The sequence below is a fragment of the Gobius niger genome, assembly GCF_951799975.1.
Source record: "Gobius niger genome assembly, chromosome: 3".
NCBI lineage: Eukaryota > Metazoa > Chordata > Actinopteri > Gobiiformes > Gobiidae > Gobius > Gobius niger.
The window spans coordinates 28,854,821-28,878,584 of record NC_136854.1 but is presented as its reverse complement, the minus strand read 5'-3'; the positions used below and the strand labels follow the sequence as shown (position 1 = coordinate 28,878,584).

General features: G+C 40.4%; 1 protein-coding gene across 1 annotated transcript; it reads left to right on the top strand.

Annotated features, from left to right (window-relative positions):
- Positions 1-22: 22 nt before the first annotated feature.
- ccdc85al (coiled-coil domain containing 85A, like) lies at positions 23-22,966 on the top strand. Its single transcript, XM_079554226.1, has 4 exons — positions 23-671; positions 1,464-2,547; positions 20,175-20,232; positions 22,080-22,966. Exons 1-4 carry the CDS (start codon positions 420-422, stop codon positions 22,096-22,098), a joined length of 1,413 nt encoding a protein of 470 aa, XP_079410352.1. The 5' UTR covers positions 23-419; the 3' UTR covers positions 22,099-22,966.
- The last annotated feature ends 798 nt before the right edge of the window (positions 22,967-23,764 follow it).

Sequence of the window (23,764 nt, the reverse complement as noted above, 5' to 3'; positions counted from 1 at the left end):
AAGAGAGGGAGCCCACCACCACGCTCAGTCTCCTCTCTCACACTGAACACGGCGCATCTGTGGGCAGGTGTGCAGCGCTCTCCTCCGAAGCTCTACTTAAATCGGCTACACCCTACATTGGATTTTGTCTTGTCCACTGGAACAAGCTTAACCCAGCAGCTCTTATTTTAAATCTAGCCTGCTAAGCATATGAATATGTTGCAGCGATAGACAGCAGGAGCTTCCTCTTTTATTGTCACACTCAGCCGGCATCATCAGCTGTTGCTCTGGAGTAAGAGAGCAACTAAAAGGCCAAACTATGCGAATAGGTTCCAGACGGTAGCCGGATCTACACTAAATCCGACTCGTGAGCGGATGCGAGCTGTGGTTGCCCGTGCGCAGAGGAGTATATTCGCTTTGTTGGAGTCGGAGCCGTGCCCATGGAGAAGGCAACTCCACCGCCCCAGCCACAGCCCCAGGTCCAGCTGTCGATAGCGAAGAGCGAAAGTCCCGCGGAGGACATCTCTGGTATCACCGACGATGAGCTGCTGAAGTGGGGCAAAGAGGAGCTGGTGCGACGGCTCAGACGATCCGAGGCCGACAAGATGAGCGTGATTCTAGACCACGGCAATCTTATCCGAGAGGTCAACCGCAGCTTGCAGCTGCACTTGAACGAGATCAGGGGACTGAAGGTGAGGGGGCGCTCTTGGAAAGGATGACACGAGATCGTAGATTTAAAGCGCACCTGGGCACGCACTGTGTTTAGGTTCACTGTGAGAGCGGACGGCAAGGCTTGACCAGAGTGATGCATGCAAAGATAACTTACTGCCTATGCAACTTTAACTCTTTTTCAAACATGCTCTGAATCTGTCAGTTATCTAGTTGAAAGAACCAGGTTTTCTGGTCAGGAGTGCTATCCTCTCCACCTCTAAAAATCTGCTGTCCAGATTTTTCATTGCGTCTATTCTTAGACTTTAGTTGCCAGAGCTCACATTCCTAGAGTACTGCATATTATAAGCAAGGCAGTTTCTGTTAAAAACAATGTGGCACTGGCACTTATACAATAGATGTCACATTTTTTTAAGTTTTAAATAGGCCCACCAGCCTGTCCACTTAAGCAAGCTGATAATTACACAGTGAAAAGCTGCAGTGTAAAGAACAGCATAACAAAGCAAGGCAAGGATGGTAAGGCTCTCACTGGTGCACTGGAGACTACTAGGACTGTTAAGCCAAGTACTAGGCCTACCACTAGCATACTCTTTCTTGATGTTAATGATATTAGTATTATCAAGATAATACCGTGCTATTACTGTTACTAATATGAATCAGTTGGTTGAATAGTCCGTGTCCAAGGTGAGATGGGTCAGCTGCGATACCAATGATGCCGTACAGTTTGACTGAACTACTGAGAGTAGGTGAAGCAATAGCACAGTGTATGTGTTTTTTTCTTTGGCTCCCACTGACCGTTATCCTTTTTTCTTCAGGACATAAACCAGAAGCTGCAGGAGGACAACCGCGAGCTGCGGGACCTGTGCTGTTTCCTTGACGATGACCGGCAGAAAGGCAAACGTGTGTCCCGGGAGTGGCAGCGGTTGGGCCGTTACAGTGCCAGCATCATGCGCAAAGAAGTCACACTGTACCTCCAGAAACTGAAAGAGCTGGAGCAGCGCCAGGAGGAGGTCATTCGGGAGAACATGGAGCTAAAGGAGCTGTGTGTGATGCTAGATGAGGAGAAGGGCGTGCCGTCTGGCGGAGGAGCCGGAATAGGAAGTGGAGGTGGTGTGGGTGGATGCCGTAACTCCATAGACAGTCAGAATAGCTTGTTGTTGGTGCCAGGACAAGGGCTACTCATGAGGGATGTGGGAGATGGTAGTAGTACGTCCAGTGCAGGAAGTGCTGAAAGTTCAGACCATCCGCACCACAAGCAAACACATTTGACTGTGGGCGTGGCCAATCTGGGTAGCAATGTGGACAAGGCCAGCCCAGAGATTGTTCACAAGCCCAGGTGTAGCAGCATCAGTGCGATAGGTGGTTTAACCGGTTTGGATAGAGACATGTCCAGTCCAGAGCACCCTGCCGGACGCCACCGCAGCACCAGCCTGGAGTATCCCTATACCTTGCCCCAACTGTGCCGTCCGCGCTGTGGGTCTATCTCTGTGCCTGACCATAGCCGTGTCATGAGAGGACTTAGCCCAGAGAAATACGGAAGGAATGTTGGTGGGCAGAGTTCGGAGCAGCATCCCAAACACCACAGTTCAGATCTGGTCCTGGGGCAAAGACAGCACTACTTGGGACAAGGAGGGAGTGGGGAGCTATTCCAAAGGCACCACAGGGGTAGCGTCAGCAGCACGGGATGTGGAAGTCCAGAACATCGCCATCTAGGGTCCTCTCATGAGCATCACGAGAAGGGATGTGTGGGCCACGGAGGGAGCCCTGAGTTACACCGGCACCAGTACAGTATGAGCCCGGACCATGTGAAGTTCGGGAGCCCTGGCAGAGAAGGGCAGCGGAGAGCCAACACGGACGAGCTGTCACCACACCATCGGAGCATATACAACGGCATGAATGGTAGGTTTGTGTACAATTCTACACCACTACACCACCTAAATATAATTTGACTTAGATTTGGTAACAAGTAACAGAACTTGATAACAGCACAGGGAAAGATATTCATACATGTTTTAATCATAGCAATACTTTGTAAGACCTTATTCAGCAAATACCATACAATACGCCTTAAACAACATGTGTCTTTACTGTGAGCGGATCTCCTTTCCTCAAACCTGACTCATGACTTTGTTGGGAGTGGGACATCCCTAGCTTATGTCCATGCCCCTGTTTTCTGAAATAAGCTGTTGTGTTAATCCCAGTATCAGCTAACGCACATCCGCAAAGTGTAGTTCTGGTTTCTTTGCTGCATCATGACCATCTCTGTGAAGTCAGTGGGGCTTAGGCATGTAGGAGTGGAGGAGGAATATCAAAGTAGTGACTTGGCTGCTCTTTAAATACCCCACAGTGGCTGATAATGATTTCTCAGGTCCGGGGGAAAAGTGCTGAGTGGCATAATGCTGGCGGAAGATGAAGGACAATCTCTTCAAGGTGAAATATTAGCTTCTCTCCAACCAGTCTAAAGTTACAGCAGACATGGTGGCTATAACCAACAAAGCAAACTGATATGTGCCATTTCAATTATATGAAAGGAAGATGCGATTTATGCATGTGTAATGCATGCTATGTGGGAATTTTATTGAAGTAGTGCCAAACATTGCAAGGTCAATGATTCTTCAGCAAACTCGCTTAGGCTACTAATACGCTGCCCACTGTATTACACAATAGAGAATAAAGACATCTAACTCATTTGTCTTCTTTGGTGTATCCGGTCACACATTTTTACATGCTAAATAGAGAAGTACTTGTTATATACAGATTGTTTGCATTTGCTTTTGTATTGTGCAAATTGTATTGACCTGACAGATAACTATTTTGTTGTCGTCTTCCTGGCAGTGGGCTATTAAAAACATGCACAGACAACTTTTGATTCGAATCTGCTTTTCTCTTTTGCCCATGACCGCAGAGCACTCTTGTAGCTCAATAAGAGATTTGAATCTTGATGCAACCTGAAACCTATTCAGTAGAAAGTCTGCAGTCAGGCCTTACTGGATAATTGCTCTGGAAATCCTGAAGCAGTGTTGTAAGTGAGTGCAATGCATGGTACATTCAGTGGCCTTCAGATGTAAAAAGGTGGAGTTTTGATTGACGGTTTGGTCTTGCTTTGTATTACAATATTCAAGATGTGAAATTAATCTATTATTGATTCATTTTTTAGGCACATGCCAAGATTAGTGGCCGTTCAGCCGGTTGTTCTAGCTCAGGCTGATGCTGTTACCCACCATGCCTGTGTGAATGTGGAGTGTTGTGATTGGAAGTGGTCTGAGGGGCCAAAGGCACAGATTGACCGCCTTGCACCTGTCAGTCTGCCCCAGGGCAGTTAGACTGTAGTGTAGCGCTCTGAGAAGCTTGTCAAGCTTGGAAAAAGCAACAAGTGCAAGCCAATAAAACAGATTACCTACTCATTAAATGGTACCGCCTTTGCAACGGGACTAGATGTAACATTGAATCAAAATAGGGCCTAGAAAGGAACAGTAGCAAATTTTGGACTGTGGTGCATATCAGGAGTGAAAACAAATTACTTTGATCATATCTAACAAGTTTAAGTGATACCAAAGAAGTTACTGGTAGTTGTTTTTAAAAAGATGTGAGAATACTTGTCACCATCAAAGGGGGTGCAAACATTTGAAGGACACTCACACATGGTCTGTTTCTCCATAGAGCATGATGTTGTGATGTTTGTATTCGAGAGCAGTGGAAGTGAAGAGAGCAGCCATGTGTCATCCTCTGACCCTCCTGATGGCCATGTCCTTTTTTGGATGGAGAGAGAATTTAATTCCTATGACGATGTAGTACACTCCACTCGCTTGGATTATCCTCTAAGCCTTTTGCTGAGTATTATTTCAGTGTTTGTGTGTGTTTGGTTGATGCACTGCCACGTCTTATTTAGAGTCACGTAGCTTTTTAGTTGAACAAATGAAAGAGTTGTGTTTATACCAAAAGATCAGTAGGTTTAGACTCAAGCAAAATCCAAAACAAATACAAACAACAGCGTCACCTCTGACTCTTTTATACAATCTTCTACCAACTCTTTCCAAAGCTTATCTCAACAGCCCATATTCACTTTTGAACCTCAAACTGACTATTAGACGGCTTTTCTGAAGAGGGATTTAGTGCATCAGATTGCAAAGTGCATAATGGGGCTGATCAATTAAAAACAAAAAGAAAAAATATGTAATATATTCAATATATACTTTATAATGAATCAGATTTTTTTTTTTTTTTACGAACAGAGCATTGCAATTGTGATTAGATTTACGTTTTGGAATCTGCATTCTGTTCACAGTGCACATTTGAAACATCCCAGGGGGCAGTAACATTTGAGAAGACTGAAATATACAAAGTAAACATCACTGACATTTCAGAACACTTTTTAAATGTTGTTTTGCCACTTATATTTATAGATTTTGTTGTATGCAGCGAACATCCTTTCACCAAAAGATAATAACAGATTTTCTGATTGCAACCTTAGAAGTACATTAATAAATACATATCTAATCTAAATACATCTAATCTATAAAGAAAGAGAAATGCCCTGACCCATATTTTGTTATGAAACCGGACTGTAAACTATATGTAACTCTAACATTGTAACCTGCCAATTCAGCGGTGACCCAGATCAAACATCTGTCTTTTCTGCAGCGATTGCGTCTCATTTTGTGGACTATAGTAATCCACAGCGGCCTCCTGACCCACACTGAAGACCGAACTGTTCACTATAAGCCAATATGATCAGCGTGCCACAGTGGGTCTATTTCAAAAGGAGAAAAGACTTAATCATGTTTTCTGCTTTAGTAATCGCTGTTTCTGCATATTAGCTTAAGCTGCAGTGATAATCAGAGAAGAGAGCTATAAGAGCATCTCTGCCCTTGCGATACAACTATGACACATAGAAATGTTATTTTGCAAGTCATGTTTTGTTTATTTACTGGTGACCATAGTACTTGCTTTCATTACTGGAGTAAAAGTACAGATGCTGGTCAAATATTACTCCAATTAAAGTAAAAGTTGTTCACTGTAGAAAGTACAGATTGGTTTAAATGAGTGATATGAATAATAACTCTTCAAATGATGCAAAAAGTAACAGGGAAAAGCGACAGGTGATTCATGTGGGGAATGACAGTTGGCTCGACCAGTCAAGCCTCTGAGTTTAGTACTATTCATTATGGGATGGGATGCCTGATGTGATTCTTTAATTGAATCCTCAATTACATTACAGAAGATCATTCTCTAATTTATGTCTCAAATAGATTTATATGATTTCGCATTGATTTATTCCGGCCTCATGGCTTATTAAAACCAAGTGTCTGTGCCTACCAGTGCAACAGGAAATCATCTCTAAAACTCTGGCCCCTAGATAATGTTGGCCTCTCAACAGTCGCACAAATCCGACTATCTCTCCCCACTCCCCTCTCCTTCTTTTTCTAATTGGCTGCCAGTGTGAACTGCAGCTGTCCAGTATAGGGAGAGAGGTCTGATTACAAAGGCCACGGAGGATGTGCAGTGTGCCAGGCAGAGCAGAAAGAGCTGGGGGGAAGTGTTTGAGTGGATTACTGCCTGTTTGCTCCATTCCACAGTACATCTACTTTTGGCTTCATCCGCACTCAGAAGTATCAGGGAAGTGGACGGAAAGCCTCTTCTCAACAAATGGTGACGTCAAATGGGAGAATGGTGCCGCAGCTTGTCAGAAATTGACTGGTTTTAACAGGAATATACTCACACAACAAGGGCTGCTTTAAAAGTTTTAAGTTGAAAGTGACTTTTTCCGAGACATAACTGTGTCAAGAACAGCATTAAAAGGGGGATGAAAATGTATGTGAACGCTTTGGAATTTCTCACATTTCTGCCTAACAGGACAGGGAAGACAAAGTAAGTGAACCCAGGAATCTCGCTGAACTGCAACAGTTTTCCAAGAGGTATAGTCCAAGATTCATCCTGTTCGTTGCGCACGTCTAAACTGCAACAACAGGAAAGCTGCAAAATTATTTAATACAAGGTTTCACTTCCACGCTGTTGTGAATGTCTCAGGTTTTTCTCCAAAATATCTTGATAAACTTGTGAATTCATTTTTCCATTGATGATAGCAAGCTGTCCAGGCCCACAGATGCAGATTAGACGCTCACAACGATCAGGATGAATCTTGGACCATTCCTCTTTATGAAACTGCTGCAGTTCAGCGAGAGTCCAGGGTTCACTTACTTTTTCCTCCCTGTCCTGTGAATGTTTACATGTTATGACCAATAACATATGATAAAATGTAAATGTTTCGGTGGTATTAGTTTATGCGGACACTGTTTAATCATTCCTGTGATTTTAATGAAGATCAGACCAAATTTATATCCAATTTAGGCAGAAATGTGTGAAATTCCAAAGTGTTCAAATACCTTTTCCTCCCACTGTATTCCCATTGGGTTTGAGATGACAAGATAGCATTTTATATAATATTTAGTATAAGCAATATTACAATTGTTAATAATTAGATTGTTGTTGTAATATAGTGAGTTAAAGGCTCTTTGGGCTTTTTGGCTGTGCAGTGAAAGGTTGTCTGATGAAGTCCTGACATTGTTAAATCCTGGTCATGATTTTGTTCCTATTTAGCTCTACCTTAGTAAAGCTTCATACCTTACAAATAAATATACAGCTCTTCACAGTTGCGAAGTATTTTTAGGATTTAAAAAAATGTCACTTTGGATCAAAAGAGATACAGTAAAGATCTCAGACTAATATAAAGGATCAGGTTCAACATTTGAGAATTTTCCTGTTGGATATTTACCAATGACATAGTTTATGCTTTTAAATAATCTAGAAATTATAGCTTGGTAGTTAAATATTCATATAATACAATATTAGTTGAAATATTGCATTTCTCGTTGTTAAATGTTAAATGTTCCATTAAAACTTTGCTGATGTGAACATGCATTTAAAAATAATTGGCTAAACTCTTGAGATGTCTTGAGTGGAGGCCATAAGAGGCACATGATTCTGTAAGCAGATATCATTAATATAAAATGCTACTTCTAAATGCTTTCTTGGCATTTGTAATTACACCTGAGACTAATTATCCTAAACAGTGGGGCCTGTGGGCTCTCAGCAGCACTAACCAGAACTGTCTGATTAGGCACTTTGTTTATCTGCCCATGCTGCATGCCTCCATTTTACACCCAGTGCAGTCACAGCAGCTGCAGATAAGTCACGTTATTCTTAAATAAAGGTTATCTCTCAACAGTTATGCTGTATTTATTTAGTGAGATAATGAGTCTATTTGTTGTGATATTAAATTACCGTGGAAAAATAGCACCTGCCTCTTTCACTGTACTCATAACTTGTTTTAAACATGATAAGAATGTTTGTCATTGATTTTCTCCTCCAGTCCTTGAAATTACATCTTTTTTTAACTTTGAACTTAGTTACCTCTGAGCTTAACCATAATGAAGTCACACATCATGTAACTGCATTGTGTTGTAAAATAAAATTTTCAGTATCCACTTGACAATAGTTGTTATTTTGAAGGGAAGCAGACTATAAAACAACAATGCGTCTTGACAAGCTACCATTTGAATCATGAATGAGCAATGAGATTACACTGCTAACACAGATTTGAAACAAAACCGTTGTTGACAGAAAAATGATGAATCTCAATCATGTACTTGAGTTATGACAGAGGGTGAAATGGTCAAAGCTGCAGGTCAAACCTAAAGGTATGTGACAAACGACCCACAGTTGTTCAGTAACAGGCAGAGTCAGTGGAGCGGCTGGAGCCGCTGAGCTGAGAGGGAGCGGGCTAAGGCCATGTAATTAACTGGAAGTGCAGCGGTGCCTGTGCACAAGAGCAGGACTGCAGGGCCGCAGGGAGCCTCGGTCTGTCCCAAAGTCACCAGTAAACACACTGAGTTATGTTGCATTTACTTCAGGCATGTCAAAGCTGGAAGTCAGTGGAGATTGGACGTGATGAGGACGAAAAGGGAGAATGCAGGAGAAAAAGGCTGAGTTTGCTCAGGAATTTTATAGCACTTACGCATAATATATGTAAATGCATATTATGCTCTTATGCCCCTTTTTAGACATCTGTTTATTAATTTTACGATATACTGTATTTTCAGTTTAGCTCAAAATGTCACAAAATTTCCATTGAATCTCTTCACTTTGATGAATGCGTTTGATTCTTCCTTTCTGGATTGTTAATTTAGGTGAATAATGTACATTTGTAGCTCATGACATCGATACAGATTATAGTCATTGTGCCTGTTTACAACCCAGCTCTGCTAGGGTAGAGGAAAATAACAAAAACGATGTGAAAATGGATAAATAAAGTTGTATTTTAAGTAAAGGAATGTAAATTTAACAAAGCAGAACCAAAAATAACCAAACAAAGAAAGGCTATTTACATTATATACAAAAGGTTAACCAAAACAAAGCTACTCAAACTAAACAAAATTGAAGTACACAAAAGTAAACTAGACTAACAAAATTAGGCCTAACAAACACAAAACAAAGTCATGACTCAACAAAGCGAGTGTCTCTTGATTCCGCGTCACTACAAAGTGAACATCCCAAAAACAGACACAACTGAACTAACAACAAAATGAGAGTCCCTGGACACACAAAGTCATTAACACACGAAGGAACACAAGGACAAAATGACATACTGGCCACAAAGACAAGCAGCCCCGAAGGTTCCAAGGTGTGGCCTTTTCAGGTGTGGCTGCAACAGGTGGTTGATTCGGGGCCAAGTGTTCAGATGCCACACCAATCAGGACCAGGGACGAGCAGCCAACCAGAACCGAACTTGAAACCAGTCCTCCAATCGCAGGCCAGAGCTCACACAGCCAGATATCCAGATATAGTGCATGATAGTTCATATTTCATACAAAAAGGTAACTTAATGTGACTTCCATTCTTCGCGACTACCTCTCTAATATGGAGTGTGCTACATTGACCCGCTTGCCCTTTAGGGTGGAGCAGGACGGTCCTGCGCACATGTGTAGACTCGCCTCCTGTCCCCTCTCCACACTGGCTTGATCATTACTTTCTCTGGCCGACACTTGCTGCAACCATGCCATTCCTTTTCCCCTTTTCTTTATGTTATATTTTATTTTATTTTACCTTACACAATCAAGGGTACTTGATTGAGTTGTAACTCTACAATGACTACTCATTTAATCACACATCAACAGCAACAAACAGCCATATCTCGTCACAAAGAAAGCAATAATATCACGGAGATAAGGCTATTAGCAAATAAAACATTTATATTTCATTAAAATTGTGTACTGGCTTTGCGTTCAACCATAGGTACGTATAACAAAACCAAAATAAAATATTTATTAAAAATCTGCTCCTGACGGGTTGATCAACATTAAATGGTTGGTCAAAGACATTTTGAAAAAAAGAATACATTAAGTGTACCTCAACCATAACTAGATAAATGCTATAAACAGAGTACTTAGATTGGCAACTCTTGAATGAAAATAGGAAAATAGTGAGATGATTTTGGTGCTTGTTCTGCAGCAAATGTTTGTGGCCTATAATTTTCAACTACTTACATAAGAATACTGTAATAAAAATGGAGCACTTGAAGACTTGAATAATGAGCAGTATATATACAGTACAGCAGGAAACCATATTCAGCAATGTTGTTGTATAGAGAGAGTGTGCACACTCACTAACAAATGAATTCCACCTCTAGCCTGAGTTTTCCTCATTTTCTTTTATGGATTGTGCCGTGTCTGGGCTCTCCCTGCTTGAATCCCTGGCCCAGCAGCTTTGATTGTTTTACATATTCACAGATCCGCAGATATAACATATCAGGCAGCCATATAGCATGTCAGAGCAGCTGCAGTTGCCAACACCATCACTCTGCTCCTTCACATCTCACAGATATATTTATCCATTTCCTCCAGCATAAATGTATATCCTGTCTCTCCATTGTGCATTATGTTCATCTCATGTAGAGCTTTTCCTGAACACGCAGACTGCATGGTGTTATCGCTGCACACAGGACAATAAACAACTGCCTCGCTATGGGATGCCGAGTTACACCTGATAGTATTTATGACATCATTTAGTTATAATACAAAACTTTATGTAACACATGCCAATTCAGGATTTCATTTTTAAAACATTGTAAAAAATGGGCAGAAACTGATGTATTTTATTGAATTTATTAATATGATGTACCATGTCTCAAAGACTGTGAAAATATGTATCATGGCCCTGCATGTATTATTACTAATAGTAATTTAGGTTTTACAGAACAGCCTAATAAGAAATAATGCTAGAAATAATGCTTATTATCACCTTATAATAGGAGAGGAGGTGTGACAGACATTTTAGAGCAGAACCGTGTAAATACATTCCACACTTGAGTGTAACCCTGGAGCTTGTACATACAGTAGTACTGTTGTCTTCTTGGTTCTTTAAAAGCTTCTTATACTGTACTCATACTGTAATTCATGACCAATTGTTAACAGCAATGATGATTTGACCATAAACAAGCATTGACCAGCGCACTAAGAGGGTCATTTATCAAGAGAGCAGCTAAACAGCGAGTACAAGCTGAAAATATGCGTTTTTGTGGGCATGCTGCACCTGATTTAACATTTGAAATGATGTGATCTAATATGTAAATAAGAAAATGCTTTGTGAGCAAAAAGTACACAAATGAGTCTGCTGCTGCTCCATTTTTGCATGTGCTACCCACTTTGCACATGAGCAAACGCTTAATAAATGACCTCCTAAATTGACGAAAAATATTCAATCTAAATGTTCACTTCTTTATTAAAATTTCGCTTGAAGCCTCAAAAGAGACATATCATTCAAAAACAACCCTTTTGAGCTTTCAGCAGTGTAATTGTTTCCTCATCCGAACGTACCTGGGTTAGGAGCTACAATTTTGAGTAATCCTGATTACTTTGGCTGCTTCGTCTTCTACTGCTGATGTGTAATAGATAGAGTCAGAAAGAAAGAAAGCCCTTAGTGGCAAACTCTCCTTTACAGCCCCCACAAAAATAGTTCAAGTTATAATGTCAAATATGAAAATCTGCTTTATTATATTAAAAAAAAGTTAGTCTGAAAGAAAGTCGATGTACAGCTTCACTTCGGGGTCTAAAGCGTATCCCCCGCTCCATTATTAATGAGGGCTGAGGAGTGATGGTGGTGACAAGTTAAAATGGGACAACAGCAGTTTATCTGGCAAATGCCTCCTTAAATATTTAATCCACCTCAGAGACTGAGAGCAGAGTGCACCGCTGTAAGATGACAGCACCGGGGGCCTGTGTGAAGTGGGGCAGAAAAACCAATGGATGCAACAATAGAATGATTTATGTTGTGACAGCGCTCAAGTCAGTCGATCTCTCCACCGTGCAACGCTGTGGAATCACAGCTACTGTCAATGTTGATTTAATACAATGTTTTTACTTTTGTTGCATAGTTAAAATCTGGTTGTTTCTTCTTCATTTGTCAAATAATTAAGGATTAAAAATACTCAACATACTTACATATAGGCTACTGATTCTTGATATTTTAGTTGAAAAGTAAAATTACAACTACTTCAACTATCATTTTTAATATTGCTACTACAAAAATGATAAGATAAGACTTTATTGACTTAATATCTTGTGCTGGTCTTGATTTTTTTCATGATCTCAGTGAAACTCTCTAATAGGTAATATCACACAGCTTTAAGAATCCACACGAAGCTTAAGCGGCAGAAATGGGTGAATCAACATTTCACGCTTTATTGAAAAAGAGAGTGAGGACTTCATTTGAGGTCAATGCTTCATGCTTCTTCAGTGTCTATTTGAACATAACTCCATTGATAAAGATCACAGATAAAGGGCAACTCCTCTGTGCCTTCTCTCAGACAGCTGAGCTCATGAGTGACTGACAGTGCCACAGACTGAACTGAAGCCAATGGCCAAAAGCTGTTTGTTTCTATATATAACCTCAGTATTAAACCATGTGTATTGAAGATGGCAAAGCAATTTATTCTGGTCTAAAGACTTGCACATGCAGTATAGATCATTATTTGTCAACCTTTTTTGAGCCAAGGCACATTTTTTTCATTGAAAAAATCACGAGGCACACCACCAGCGGAAAATGCTAAAAAATAAATTAAAAAAATCTGAAGCATAAATTCAGTCATTCTCATCAAATGCCACTGTCACCGCCACCTGCCGCATCCATGCATCACTAATTCTCTTATCTCAAAGAAATTAACTACCTGATATGGAAGAGTATTACATGGTTACTGTGCCGATCATTAGACAGCCCAGACACTCGAAAACGGTACATTAATTGCGGATAATAATGAATTTGTTGAGTGGTTGAAAAACACTATTATAGATGACAGTAAGGTAACTTGAGTAATGGAGGGAAACACTAATATGATGATGGCGTTAGAAAAACAAAAAAACACTCACATCCAGTCTGAATTAGTGTGCAGCATCAAAGGGGAACACAAAAAGTGTCTGGACAACTGTATAGCTCCCAAAATTAGTATTTATTACTTACTTACTTTATTCCTCAGACATGAAGGACTAGGACATACTCACCCCAGTTCTTATGGGGTGTGTTTGATTATCTAAGTCACATGAACAGTCACATGATGTATGAACCCATAGGGGGAAAATATACAAATATGAACAGGTTATTTACAGGTTATTTACAATATATACATTATGAGATATGAATACAATGTTTTGCACCATGTTTATATGGAAAACCTCAAAGACATTTTTTTACACTTTATGTGGCTATACCAATCTCAGGGTACCCGTCATACTGTATAGCAAGCATTGGTGTATGTTAGCAAGAGGTGTCTTAAGCTGATCTAAATTGGTGTAAGTTGTGTTTGAGTGACCAACATAGTATACTCATATAAACAAAGGAGGTTATCATAAAATAAACAACAACACTGCAGTGATGGTGCACCATAAAAAAGAGAAACCACAGCACTACACTATACAGGTGTACTGGGAGCTATACAGTTGTGCAGACACTTTTTTTTTCTCAAACACTTATCTGATGACATGATTCTAAATAGTATTGTATATGATTATATTTAAGCATTAGCATTTGAGAAAAGACTGGGACATGAGCAGCTAAACTAATCACATGCATTTATTTATTCATTTAATAGAGAAAATCTACGTACAACATTCACAGTGTACATATGCCAGATTGTGCAAAAGGGATACATGGGACAAAAGTGCAACTATTTCCTAATTGCGTACTTTCATTTCTTGACTTGACTCAATTCATGATTTTGACAGTGCAGCCCTATGTCTTATTACAATATTATCTTGAAATATACTCATGGTACTTTTTCTGTAGGATCCTAACCTCAAATTGTCTAAGTGAGAAAAAGAAGCTGGTCTCAGTTGACTGGCAGGCTTAGAAAAGCCAACTTGATTCTACAAAGAATCTGGTTAGCTTCTACCCCTGATTGCTGGAGAATTTGTTGCTTTGCTCCACGCTACCGCAACTGATATCTTTCTTGGAGCCTGTCTGCACAGGCTCATGAGAAGGTCATTTTTCGACAATGCATCTCCACAGGCTTCCCTCTGCCCGACAGGCCTGAATTATTGATGTGGCCGATTTTAGGAGATCTGAGGCGATGGCCATGTGAAATTACCTTGCATTGATCCTGTAAGTCGAGAGAAGGAGGGCGGGCGTCCGAGGCGGCTGTAGATGGAGAGCTGCTTGATGTGTTTACAGGCCGGATTCAGACGTCAATAATGTGTTGATTTGTTTTGACTTGTTCTTGAAAACTACACTATTTGTCAAAAAAGTCTCTGCTGTTTTTGAAACCAGATGCTGTTCCCTAAAAAGATGTGATTTCATATCAGTAAACGTCAGGACTGGAAGTGTTATTTACAAAAAAAGCTATGAAAATCTGGTTATGTCATATATTTAGAGGAGGAACAGCGTCCTACTAATTAAGAACAACTATAAGCCTATTCTCTATTCTTTCCTTGTATGTGTAGATATATTACCTTCATAGCGAGTGAGAGATCGTTGCACGCTGTTCTCTTACTACAGTAAAGGCGCAGAGAATCCCCCATAGAAAAGTAACGGTTATTTATTGTGGGGTCAGTGTCTCCCAAACTAATTTCTTTATGAGTGAATTTAGAGCCTTTACAAGAGCGCTGCTGCAAAGAGGTGAAAAGCTGCTCTTGGGCGAGACATTTTTCTGAAGTAATCACATTATCGCTGTACTCTTGGCTTGACCCGCCACCACAATAAATCCAATTATGCTTAATACTTCGCCCATAAGTAAATTAACGCATTGTTAGAAGAGGATTTTCTCACAGCATAAACTGTCCTTGAACTGCTCTGGGAAGAAGTATCATTAGACATCGATCAGTTTGGTTTTAAAGAGATTTTCTCGGTTTGAGTTTGTGTATACTCGGTGAGAGCGGCGTGGACACAGGACAGCACTTTCTAACCTTGTGACTGGTGTGTGACTGCTAACCTTGAGACTGAAAATCCATTTAGGCTAATTGCTTGTGCTTGAGCAGTCAAGGTTTGAGTCCTGAGACCCTGAACTGTGGGGGCCTGACATTTTCAACATGAAAATGTATCTGTTAGCTGTGACACAACTCCAGACTATATTTACAACATGGCTTCACAATGTTGCATGACATAATAGCCACATTGCAAGAAACCACAATACATCACAAAATCACTCTGACATTTACACATTTATATTACAAATTCCATTTTGGTCATGATTTACTTTAATAAGTGCCTTGTTTTGGTACTGATAGTCTTTTTTTGAAACATAACTGGCAAAACAAATACCTTAAATTGAATGTAATGTAATATTGTTAGCACATTCAAAACTGTTATCAAGGTATGTTCTCACAATGTATTTTCATACCGTGTAGCTCTAATAAACAGTAAGATTCATATTTCATCTATTGTGTCAAGACTTTTGACATTAGTTTAGTCAGTAAAACGCTGCTGTTGCGCTAAAGGCAGGTTTGTGTTGCCATAGATAGAACTAGTCCATTTCTACCAAAACATCAATAACTTGTGGAGTTTATTATTTTATTGTCTTGTCAAACCTAACTTCATCAGTTCTTCATAATACCTGACTAAGTGCTGACATGCTGCTTATTTGAGTAAGCTTTGTCCCACCCAGAACCAGCACTGAGCTGGAGAACAGAGGGGCGCCACTGTTCTTACAACAACATGGCCCTTAGTCAGACTGGTGCTGGTTGTGAGGAATGATCTTGAGCACATCTGGATCTGATCTATGGAGCTGCGTGAATATTTGGTTGTCATAAAGCAGGATAAATCCTGTCCACACCCACTGTTTATAACCTTCATAATGGGTGTCATTTCCAAAGCACTCAGGCCAGCATTGATTTGCGGCATTTGCGTGAAATTGTGCTTCTGAGCTTCAGTCGTACTTTCTGGAGACTCCAATGAGGACACTTTCTCTACAGTTGATCCAGAACTGTAGAGAAATTATATATATATATATATATATATATATATATATATATATATATATATATATATATATATATATATATATATATATATATATATATAATGTTATATTTGTTAAAGCGGTTGTTCGTTATTCTTCCACAAGCTTCTCACAATAGTTATCAGGAATTTTGGTCCATTCTTCCCAACAGAACTGGTGTAGCTGGGCCAAATTTGGAGGCCACCTTGTGTGCACACAGGGGTGGATCTAGAAAAAAAATCACTGGGTGGCAAGCACGGTCAGGGGTCATTTCTTGGGTGGCAACACATTTTCCAATGTCGAATGTTTATAGGGAGGTGTGCAAGCTTTGCTTGATCGCATGGCAATTTTTAAATCACATCATATTAATACAGACCAAAAAAAAGTATTAAATGAATCAGGCTTTGAAGATCTGGATTGCAACTAGTCCTTGAAACAATGCATTTATAAAGTGCCAGGTTGATGACTACACTAGAATTTAGACAGTTCCAGACAAGGACAAAACCTGGCTGACATCAATGGAGTGGCAGCTGGGGTGGCAAGACCTTTACTACGGGGTGGCAGCTGCCTCCCCGTGCCACCCTCTAGATCCGCCCCTGTGTGCACATGCCTTTTCAGCTTTGCCCATACATTTTCTACTGGATTGAGATCAGGACTTTGTGATGATCACTTCAAAACATTTACTTTGTTATCTTTAGGCTACTTTGTAACTAGTATTGACCATAGGCTTTGGGAATTGTCCATTTGGAAGGCCCATCTGCTCCCTAGCTTTAACTTCCTGGCTGATGTCTTGTAGCCTGATAAACCACACCCACTTCTTTTCTGCGTGAAAGAAGGTGGGTCTGGCCATGCAGGGTAAACAAGTCCGCCTCCAAGTTCTCCGCGTGACTACGGCTATCGTCACGTCCGCTAATTGCTAATTGCTAATTGCTAATTGGTTTATTTCGCTGACAATGTGCATGTTAGGCCCGCCCGTTCAAACTGCTCCAATTGCTCGGTGACCAGACTAATTCCCTGCGTGGAATGGACAGGGAATAGTATGGCAGAGCCAGTCAAGCCGTCTTGAGATGTTGCTGCAATATTTCCACATAGTGTTCTTTCTTCACAATGTCATCTATTTTGTGAAGTGCACCAGTCCCACCCGCAGGAAAACAACCCCACAGAATGATGCTGTCACCCCCATGTTTCACAGTTGGGATGGTTCTCAGGTTCCAAATGTGACGATGGTCATTATGGCCAAAATATTTTTTTTTTTTTCCCCGCGAGACCACAGGATATGTCTCTAAAAATTAAAGTCTTCAACCTTTTTTTATTTGCAAACTCCAATCTGGCTTTTTTGATGTTTCTTTTGGAGTAAGGGCTTCTTGCAGAATACCCTCTCAGCCCATGTCGGTACAGTACTTGTTTCACTGTGGATAATGACTTTTGCATTTGTTCTTGGGTTGATATTCACTTTTCAGACCACAGCATGTTCATCTCTGGGACACAGAATCCACATTCTTTCTGATCTGTATGATGACTGGTCATTTCCATCATTGTTTGAACCAATGAACCTGGCACCTTCAAATGTCTTGAAATTGCACCGAAGGATGAACCAGACTTACATCGTCATCTGGGCTTTCCCCCAAATTGTTTAAAGGTATAGTAATCTTAGCTTATGTAAAGTTTTGGTTTTGTAAAAAGTACAAAATCATTAATGGAATTTGACCAATAGAAATATTTTTTTTTAAATTCTAATTGACCTAAAATTAATAAAGTGAATTCTGGTTTCATGTCAGACAGGGAGAAATAAAATGCAAATGTGTCCTTTTATGAAGTGTATGTAAACATATGGTTCCCGCCAGTGCTTAATTTGACCCCCGTTTCAGGGAACGCATTCCCCCAACTCTGGGAACTGTTTTGGAGGATCTGGCAATGATTTAAGATGATATAATGGTGTTTAATGAGAGTGTTCCTGTGACTGTTTTGGCCTGCTACCCCAATCCATCACATCAATCCAAAAGTGTTCCTAAAAATACTAATTTACAAATTAAACACTGGTTCCCGCTGTTAAAATGCTCCTAACCGTGCACACCAATCCTGCACCCTGAGAGTGTCTAGGAACATTTTCATATCTGTATGTGGACTGCATCTCGCCTTTCCCCCAAACCAAGATAAACAAAAGGAAAGAACAGCTCGGGACTCAAGCAAAAGTGGCGAGTGAAATCTTTAGCCCAAGTCTGCGGTCACAATAGCTCCATGAATCTTTAATAGGAGGAGCGAAATGTGCTGAAAACATGATTACCGGCCCGTGGGGAGAGTAAGACCAGAGAGACAATGGAGGAGATTTAGAGAGAAGGGATGAAAGAACCGTTTTGGAGGGCAAATAAAGGTAGTATGTGAATTTCGGGTTACACTACTTTAGGCGAAGGCTGCTCTGGTTTGTTTAGCTGTTAAAACAGAAGACCAACTGCTTGCTACACTTCAGAATAACACTTTTTTGTTTTGACAGCAGCGTTTTCCTGAGTGTTGAAGATAAAACAAAGCTTGGCCTCTGGTCTCAGTCATGAAGATAAAGTCAGCACATTGCCCTCAGGGATATTCAGTGCTCTTAATGTCAGAGAGATTCACAGAGGAGATGACGGGTTCAGAGGCACCAGACAAGACATATAAATATTTACTCTTTTTATCTCTGTAAGCGCTGCATTGTGAGTGGAAATACTGTGACACGCTTACACCAAATTGGCTTGATGTTGTATTTGCTGAGATACAAGGTGGCAGAGTGGTTAACCCTCCTGCATCTCAAGTTGGCATCTTATCATTTGGTCTGACCATAATCTTTGCGGTGGAAGTCATGCCCCTTGTGTCCTTTTATTGTGGTTGGATTAGGTTGAGCTGCAGAATCTGAATTGCCCTTAGCGAAGAAATGGCAGTCCGAAAGTATTTTTAGTACATGTGTATCATATAAGTAGAGTAGCATAACTGTTATTGTATAATGCTAGATGAGATGTACCCAGATGAGATCAGACAATAGACAAAAATAAGTGCAATATACTCTTGAGTAATAGACAAATAGGATAAAAATGTAATTATTGAATCGTTTTACTTTGAGCTTCTGCAAAGAATAACTTACATTCATGAATACAGTTGCCAGATAAGCGTCATAAGTAGGTAAGTACGGGAAGCTCTTTGTATCAAATATATACAAAGAGCTTGAAAAGGGATGGGAAGAAGAAAAGCTTATGATTTCCCACCGTCTATGCATCAATGCTAACGTGGTTGCTTCCATTGTGTCAGCAGTGGGGTTTTTTTTCAATATATTATACACTACCATTCAAAAGTTTGGGGTCACTTAAAATGCACTGCTTTTTTAATGAGGCTAACACAGTCTAGCCATTGTTAATGTAATGAATGCCTATTCTGGCTGGAAACGGGTGATTTTTAATGGAATACCTATATAGGTGTGCAGACTCTCTTTTCTACAACCATCGCTCCAGCATTCTAATGGTGCATTATGTTAGCTAATTGTGTTAGAGGGTAATTGATGATTAGAAAACCCTTGTGCAATTATGCTAGCACTGCTGAAAACTGTATAAATACCCATGTGCAAACATACACATACATGTACACATACATTGCGAATTGGGGGACTCATTGGTGCATTTCAACGAACGACATTGCATTTTATGTCTGTGTTCCATCGGGGATATTCCTGATATATATCCATATATAAAAAAAGATACATAGCATGAAGACAATTGCCACATTTCAATGGGATGTTTTGATTGCAGACATCTGAAGCCCTTTATACACTATCAACATGTCATCACACTGTATAATGACTGTTTATTCTCATCATAAAATCTCCGCCTCAGCCCTCCTCTCTTATTCCCTGTTGGTCTAAACAATATTTTTTCCCCCCAATCATCATGTTTTATTTATGAGTCCATTTAACTTGTCTTGCTTTTGTAAGCGGACAGATGTCAGCAGTGTATCATTAGAGTAATGAGCCTGAGCCGATCCACCATTTCAAATGCCTTTCTCTCATCTTCTCCTCTCTTTCTTTCAGCTTTGATATCGGCCGGCTGCTGCACCAACAACTGTAGAAACGTCAAGCTTTGGGACAGGTAAGAAAACCTATGCCATTTTAATGTTTAGACATGCAGAGATCCTGCGTTAGGGTAGGACAAATGCATACAAATCCTATTTTGATTTCTCTGTATAGCAATTGCAATGAAAATTATGTTCTAAAACCAATATTTATTTCAACACGCATATTTTAAACACATCTAGAAACCTTAACATTCAAGAAGACTGAAATGTAAAAGAACAACATGCATTTGACAATACGTTTGCATAGATCTAAACTACTGGGTTTTATACAGGGGCGTGTCCAAAGTATTCCAGGGGTAGCATAAGCCACTCTTGAAATCTGCCACCCCAGATGCCGAAGTATAATTTACTTACTACAAGAATAACATGCCTCCCTGTGTCACTCCTGGGCCTGACTTTTTTTTTTTTTATTATCACAGAAATAACAGCAGTCCTTCAAATCATGATTTTCTTCAGAAATCATTCACGCAGCCTTAATATGTGCCATTGCCGATGAGTAATATGTTTGCATGCGTGGTGTGGTCTGTAGAGTATTCAGAGGAGCTTACCGTGCGGGACACGCAGTTAAAGGTGACCCCCGCTGTCCCCGTCCTGTGAGCACCTCCACACATCTTCAATCAGGCCCCAGCGGGAGGCCCGGGGTGGCTACGTTAATATTTAATGAGTGCAAGACAAGACACAGCTCCCCCCTGGGAAACAGTCCTGTGGCCGGCACTGTCACACCAGGCAGTGCGAGGCGCGTTTCACCACAGACTTGATGGTAATACACGTGTACCCGCTCAAAATATGTCAGCTTTATTATTACTGTATTAATGGGTCAGGAGAAGAGGCAGCACAGTCAAGCCGTTAAAATAGCAAATCTACACTGCCAACACCTTATTACTTTGATATTAAAATGTAAATCTGAATGATACATGCGCACAGAAAAATAAACTGCTACAGATTAAAATGTAAGAGATAAAATGTGAAGGGAAGGCTAGCACACTCGCCTCGCAGCATGAAGAGTTCAAGCCCTGAACTAGGTGGGCTCAGGATCTGGAGAAGGGGCCCTGCGCAGTCCACGGCTGTCGCCCGCGGCACCTAACAGTTTCTTTTATAGGCTGCATAACAAAAATGTGTACATTTCAGATTTCATTGGCTTTGCAATGTTTCTTGGCCTCTTGTAATATGATTAAAGCAGTACTAAGTAACTTATTTACCTTAATAAGTCCTTTCCGTAGTCCCACTGGGGGTAATACAAGTGTAAATGTGATGATTGGGGGGTCTTTCTTCACCAGGTTGGAGCCACCAGTACACACTAATAGAATCACAAAGAAGAGGCTAACAGGCTAACGGGCAAAGCTAACTGCGGGGCTAGTGCCACTTAAATAGTATTTACAGCAAAGTTTGAGAGAAAAAGATTATCTCCATTATGTAATTGGATGTACAATATCCCTCTCTCCCTTTGTCCTTTCTGTCAGTGTAGAATTAACTCTCACGGACAATTAATGAGTAAAAAAATGCAACATGCTACGACACCTGCAGTGGCGCTTATGGCCACTAGGGGCATGAGTTACTTAGTTCTGCTTTAATGTGTCTCCTAACAAAAATGTGAAAATATATTACGCAGCCCTAAAGCAAGTTTTTTCTCATGATTTCGAGTAGAAATAGTTCACACAGGATAACTAAACCGGTCCAACCATTTCACCTCCTCCATTAATTCCATTTGTGGCTGTGGCACATTGAGAGGACAATTGAGAGGGCGTGTGACCCTTTTAACACTTTTAACTGCTCAATGTATCTTCACAATTACGCTGTCTTTATTAATGACCCGCTAACATTTGCTTTTAAATCACGTCTATGCCCTTTCTCTTCTCTGCAGCTTCGACGCCTCTTCTTGACCACGACTCGACACTGTAACTCCCCAAAGAACGGAAAAGAAGCCCTGAGTATTCCCTGGATCACTGGTCTCAGCTGATGCAAGTTCGTAAGGATGTGGCTCAGGATAGTCGCTCTTACTCCTGCTCCACATTTTGCTTCCTCTTCTGTTCGACATATCAATATATTTTGGGTGCGGAAGTGCTACGTTTATGAACAATTCGAAAGGATTAGTAATGTTCCTGCCAACTGTGAGGCGTCCAGGAAATGCACAAATACATGGGAGTTTGCCGCTTAACTGTTTACAAAAGTAGAGCATCAACAAGAAGCACATTAAAAGTTGGCTTCATTCCTTCATTTTTCATGTTCTTCCCTATAGCAGCCATTGTACTTTCAAAGGTGCTTGTTTTAATGGTCACCTCATTGTGTATTGAGATATATGGTATTCTTGTGTCTTTCAGTCTGTGGATGATTAGAGTGTGTTCTGCAAAGCTCCAGCACACAATCATTAACATTATGGCCAATGGACTGCAGCCATATATGCTATGTAAAGTGATGCAACATGTTTTCTGATCATTCTTTCTGCGAGAGCCAGCATCGATAGGTTGGCTTCACTCTCTTGAATTTGATGCTTCTATAATGTCAGACGGAAGACAGGAGGTGAATCAGAAAATCAACAGATGTTAGGTTTATTTGTGGTGATTGGGTCCATAAACTTGCCAAATTAATCTCATGATCATGCTGACAGTTTTGCCTGTAGGATTGAATAACGCGACCATTTATTTTATTGTGAGAAAATAATGAAACGTCGCCATGCTTGCAGAGAAGACAAGGAACAAATAACTATGTCAAAACATCTACATTTCCACAGTTAAAGTGCATATGACACATTAGACAACATTTTTGCTAAAACTTATTTAAGATTTTGCTAAAAAATATTTTGACCATTGGTGTGATTTTTTGTAGTTTCACTTCCTTATTGGACACTGAAAGGAAATGACGGTGAACAATTTTAAACTGTTGCCGTGCCGACCATGTGAAATCAATGGAAAATGAATGACTCAAACTTCTATGGAATGTTACCTTCTTCTATGTCATTTCCTGTCAGCAGGAAAATAACTAATAACTTTTTCTGCCCAACATTTCGTTAAAATTGCTGCTTCCCTGAAATAAAAATTATAATTATGCAACCGATGAACTTGCAACTGAATAAGTCATATTTTCAAAAGCATTAAAACCTGTCATATGCACTTTAAAGCAGTACTAAGTAACTTGTTTACCTTAATAAGTCCTTTTCGTAGTCTCTCTGGGGGCAATACAAGTGATGATGGGATGATTAGGGGGTCTTTGGTCTCCCCTGGTGCCTCTGGCCAGAAAACCACACTTTCCACAACTTTCCTGCACCGGGTTGGAGCACCATTACACACTAATGGAATCACGAAGAAGAAGCTAACAGGCTAATGGGCAAAGCTAGCTGCGGGCTAGCACCACTTAAACAGCGATCACCATCGTGTAATTGGATGCAAAATGTCCCTCTCTCCCTTTGTCTTTTCTGTCAGCGTAGTATTTACTTATGGCCTCCAGGGGCATGAGTTACTTTGTACTGCTTTAAGTCGTCCTGCCCTCCATCTCAGTTTAAACTATATAGGGTCTTTACAATGCTATGATGTCAATAATGCCACCCCTGTT

Bases quoted from the DNA above. Each gene is read 5' to 3' on its own strand.
- ccdc85al (XM_079554226.1), top strand. From the start codon at position 420: ATGGAGAAGGCAACTCCACCGCCCCAGCCACAGCCCCAGGTCCAGCTG. The intron at 672-1,463 runs GTGAGGGGGCGC...TTTTTTCTTCAG, and splicing joins ACGAGATCAGGGGACTGAAG to GACATAAACCAGAAGCTGCA. The intron at 2,548-20,174 runs GTAGGTTTGTGT...TCTTTCTTTCAG, and splicing joins CATATACAACGGCATGAATG to CTTTGATATCGGCCGGCTGC.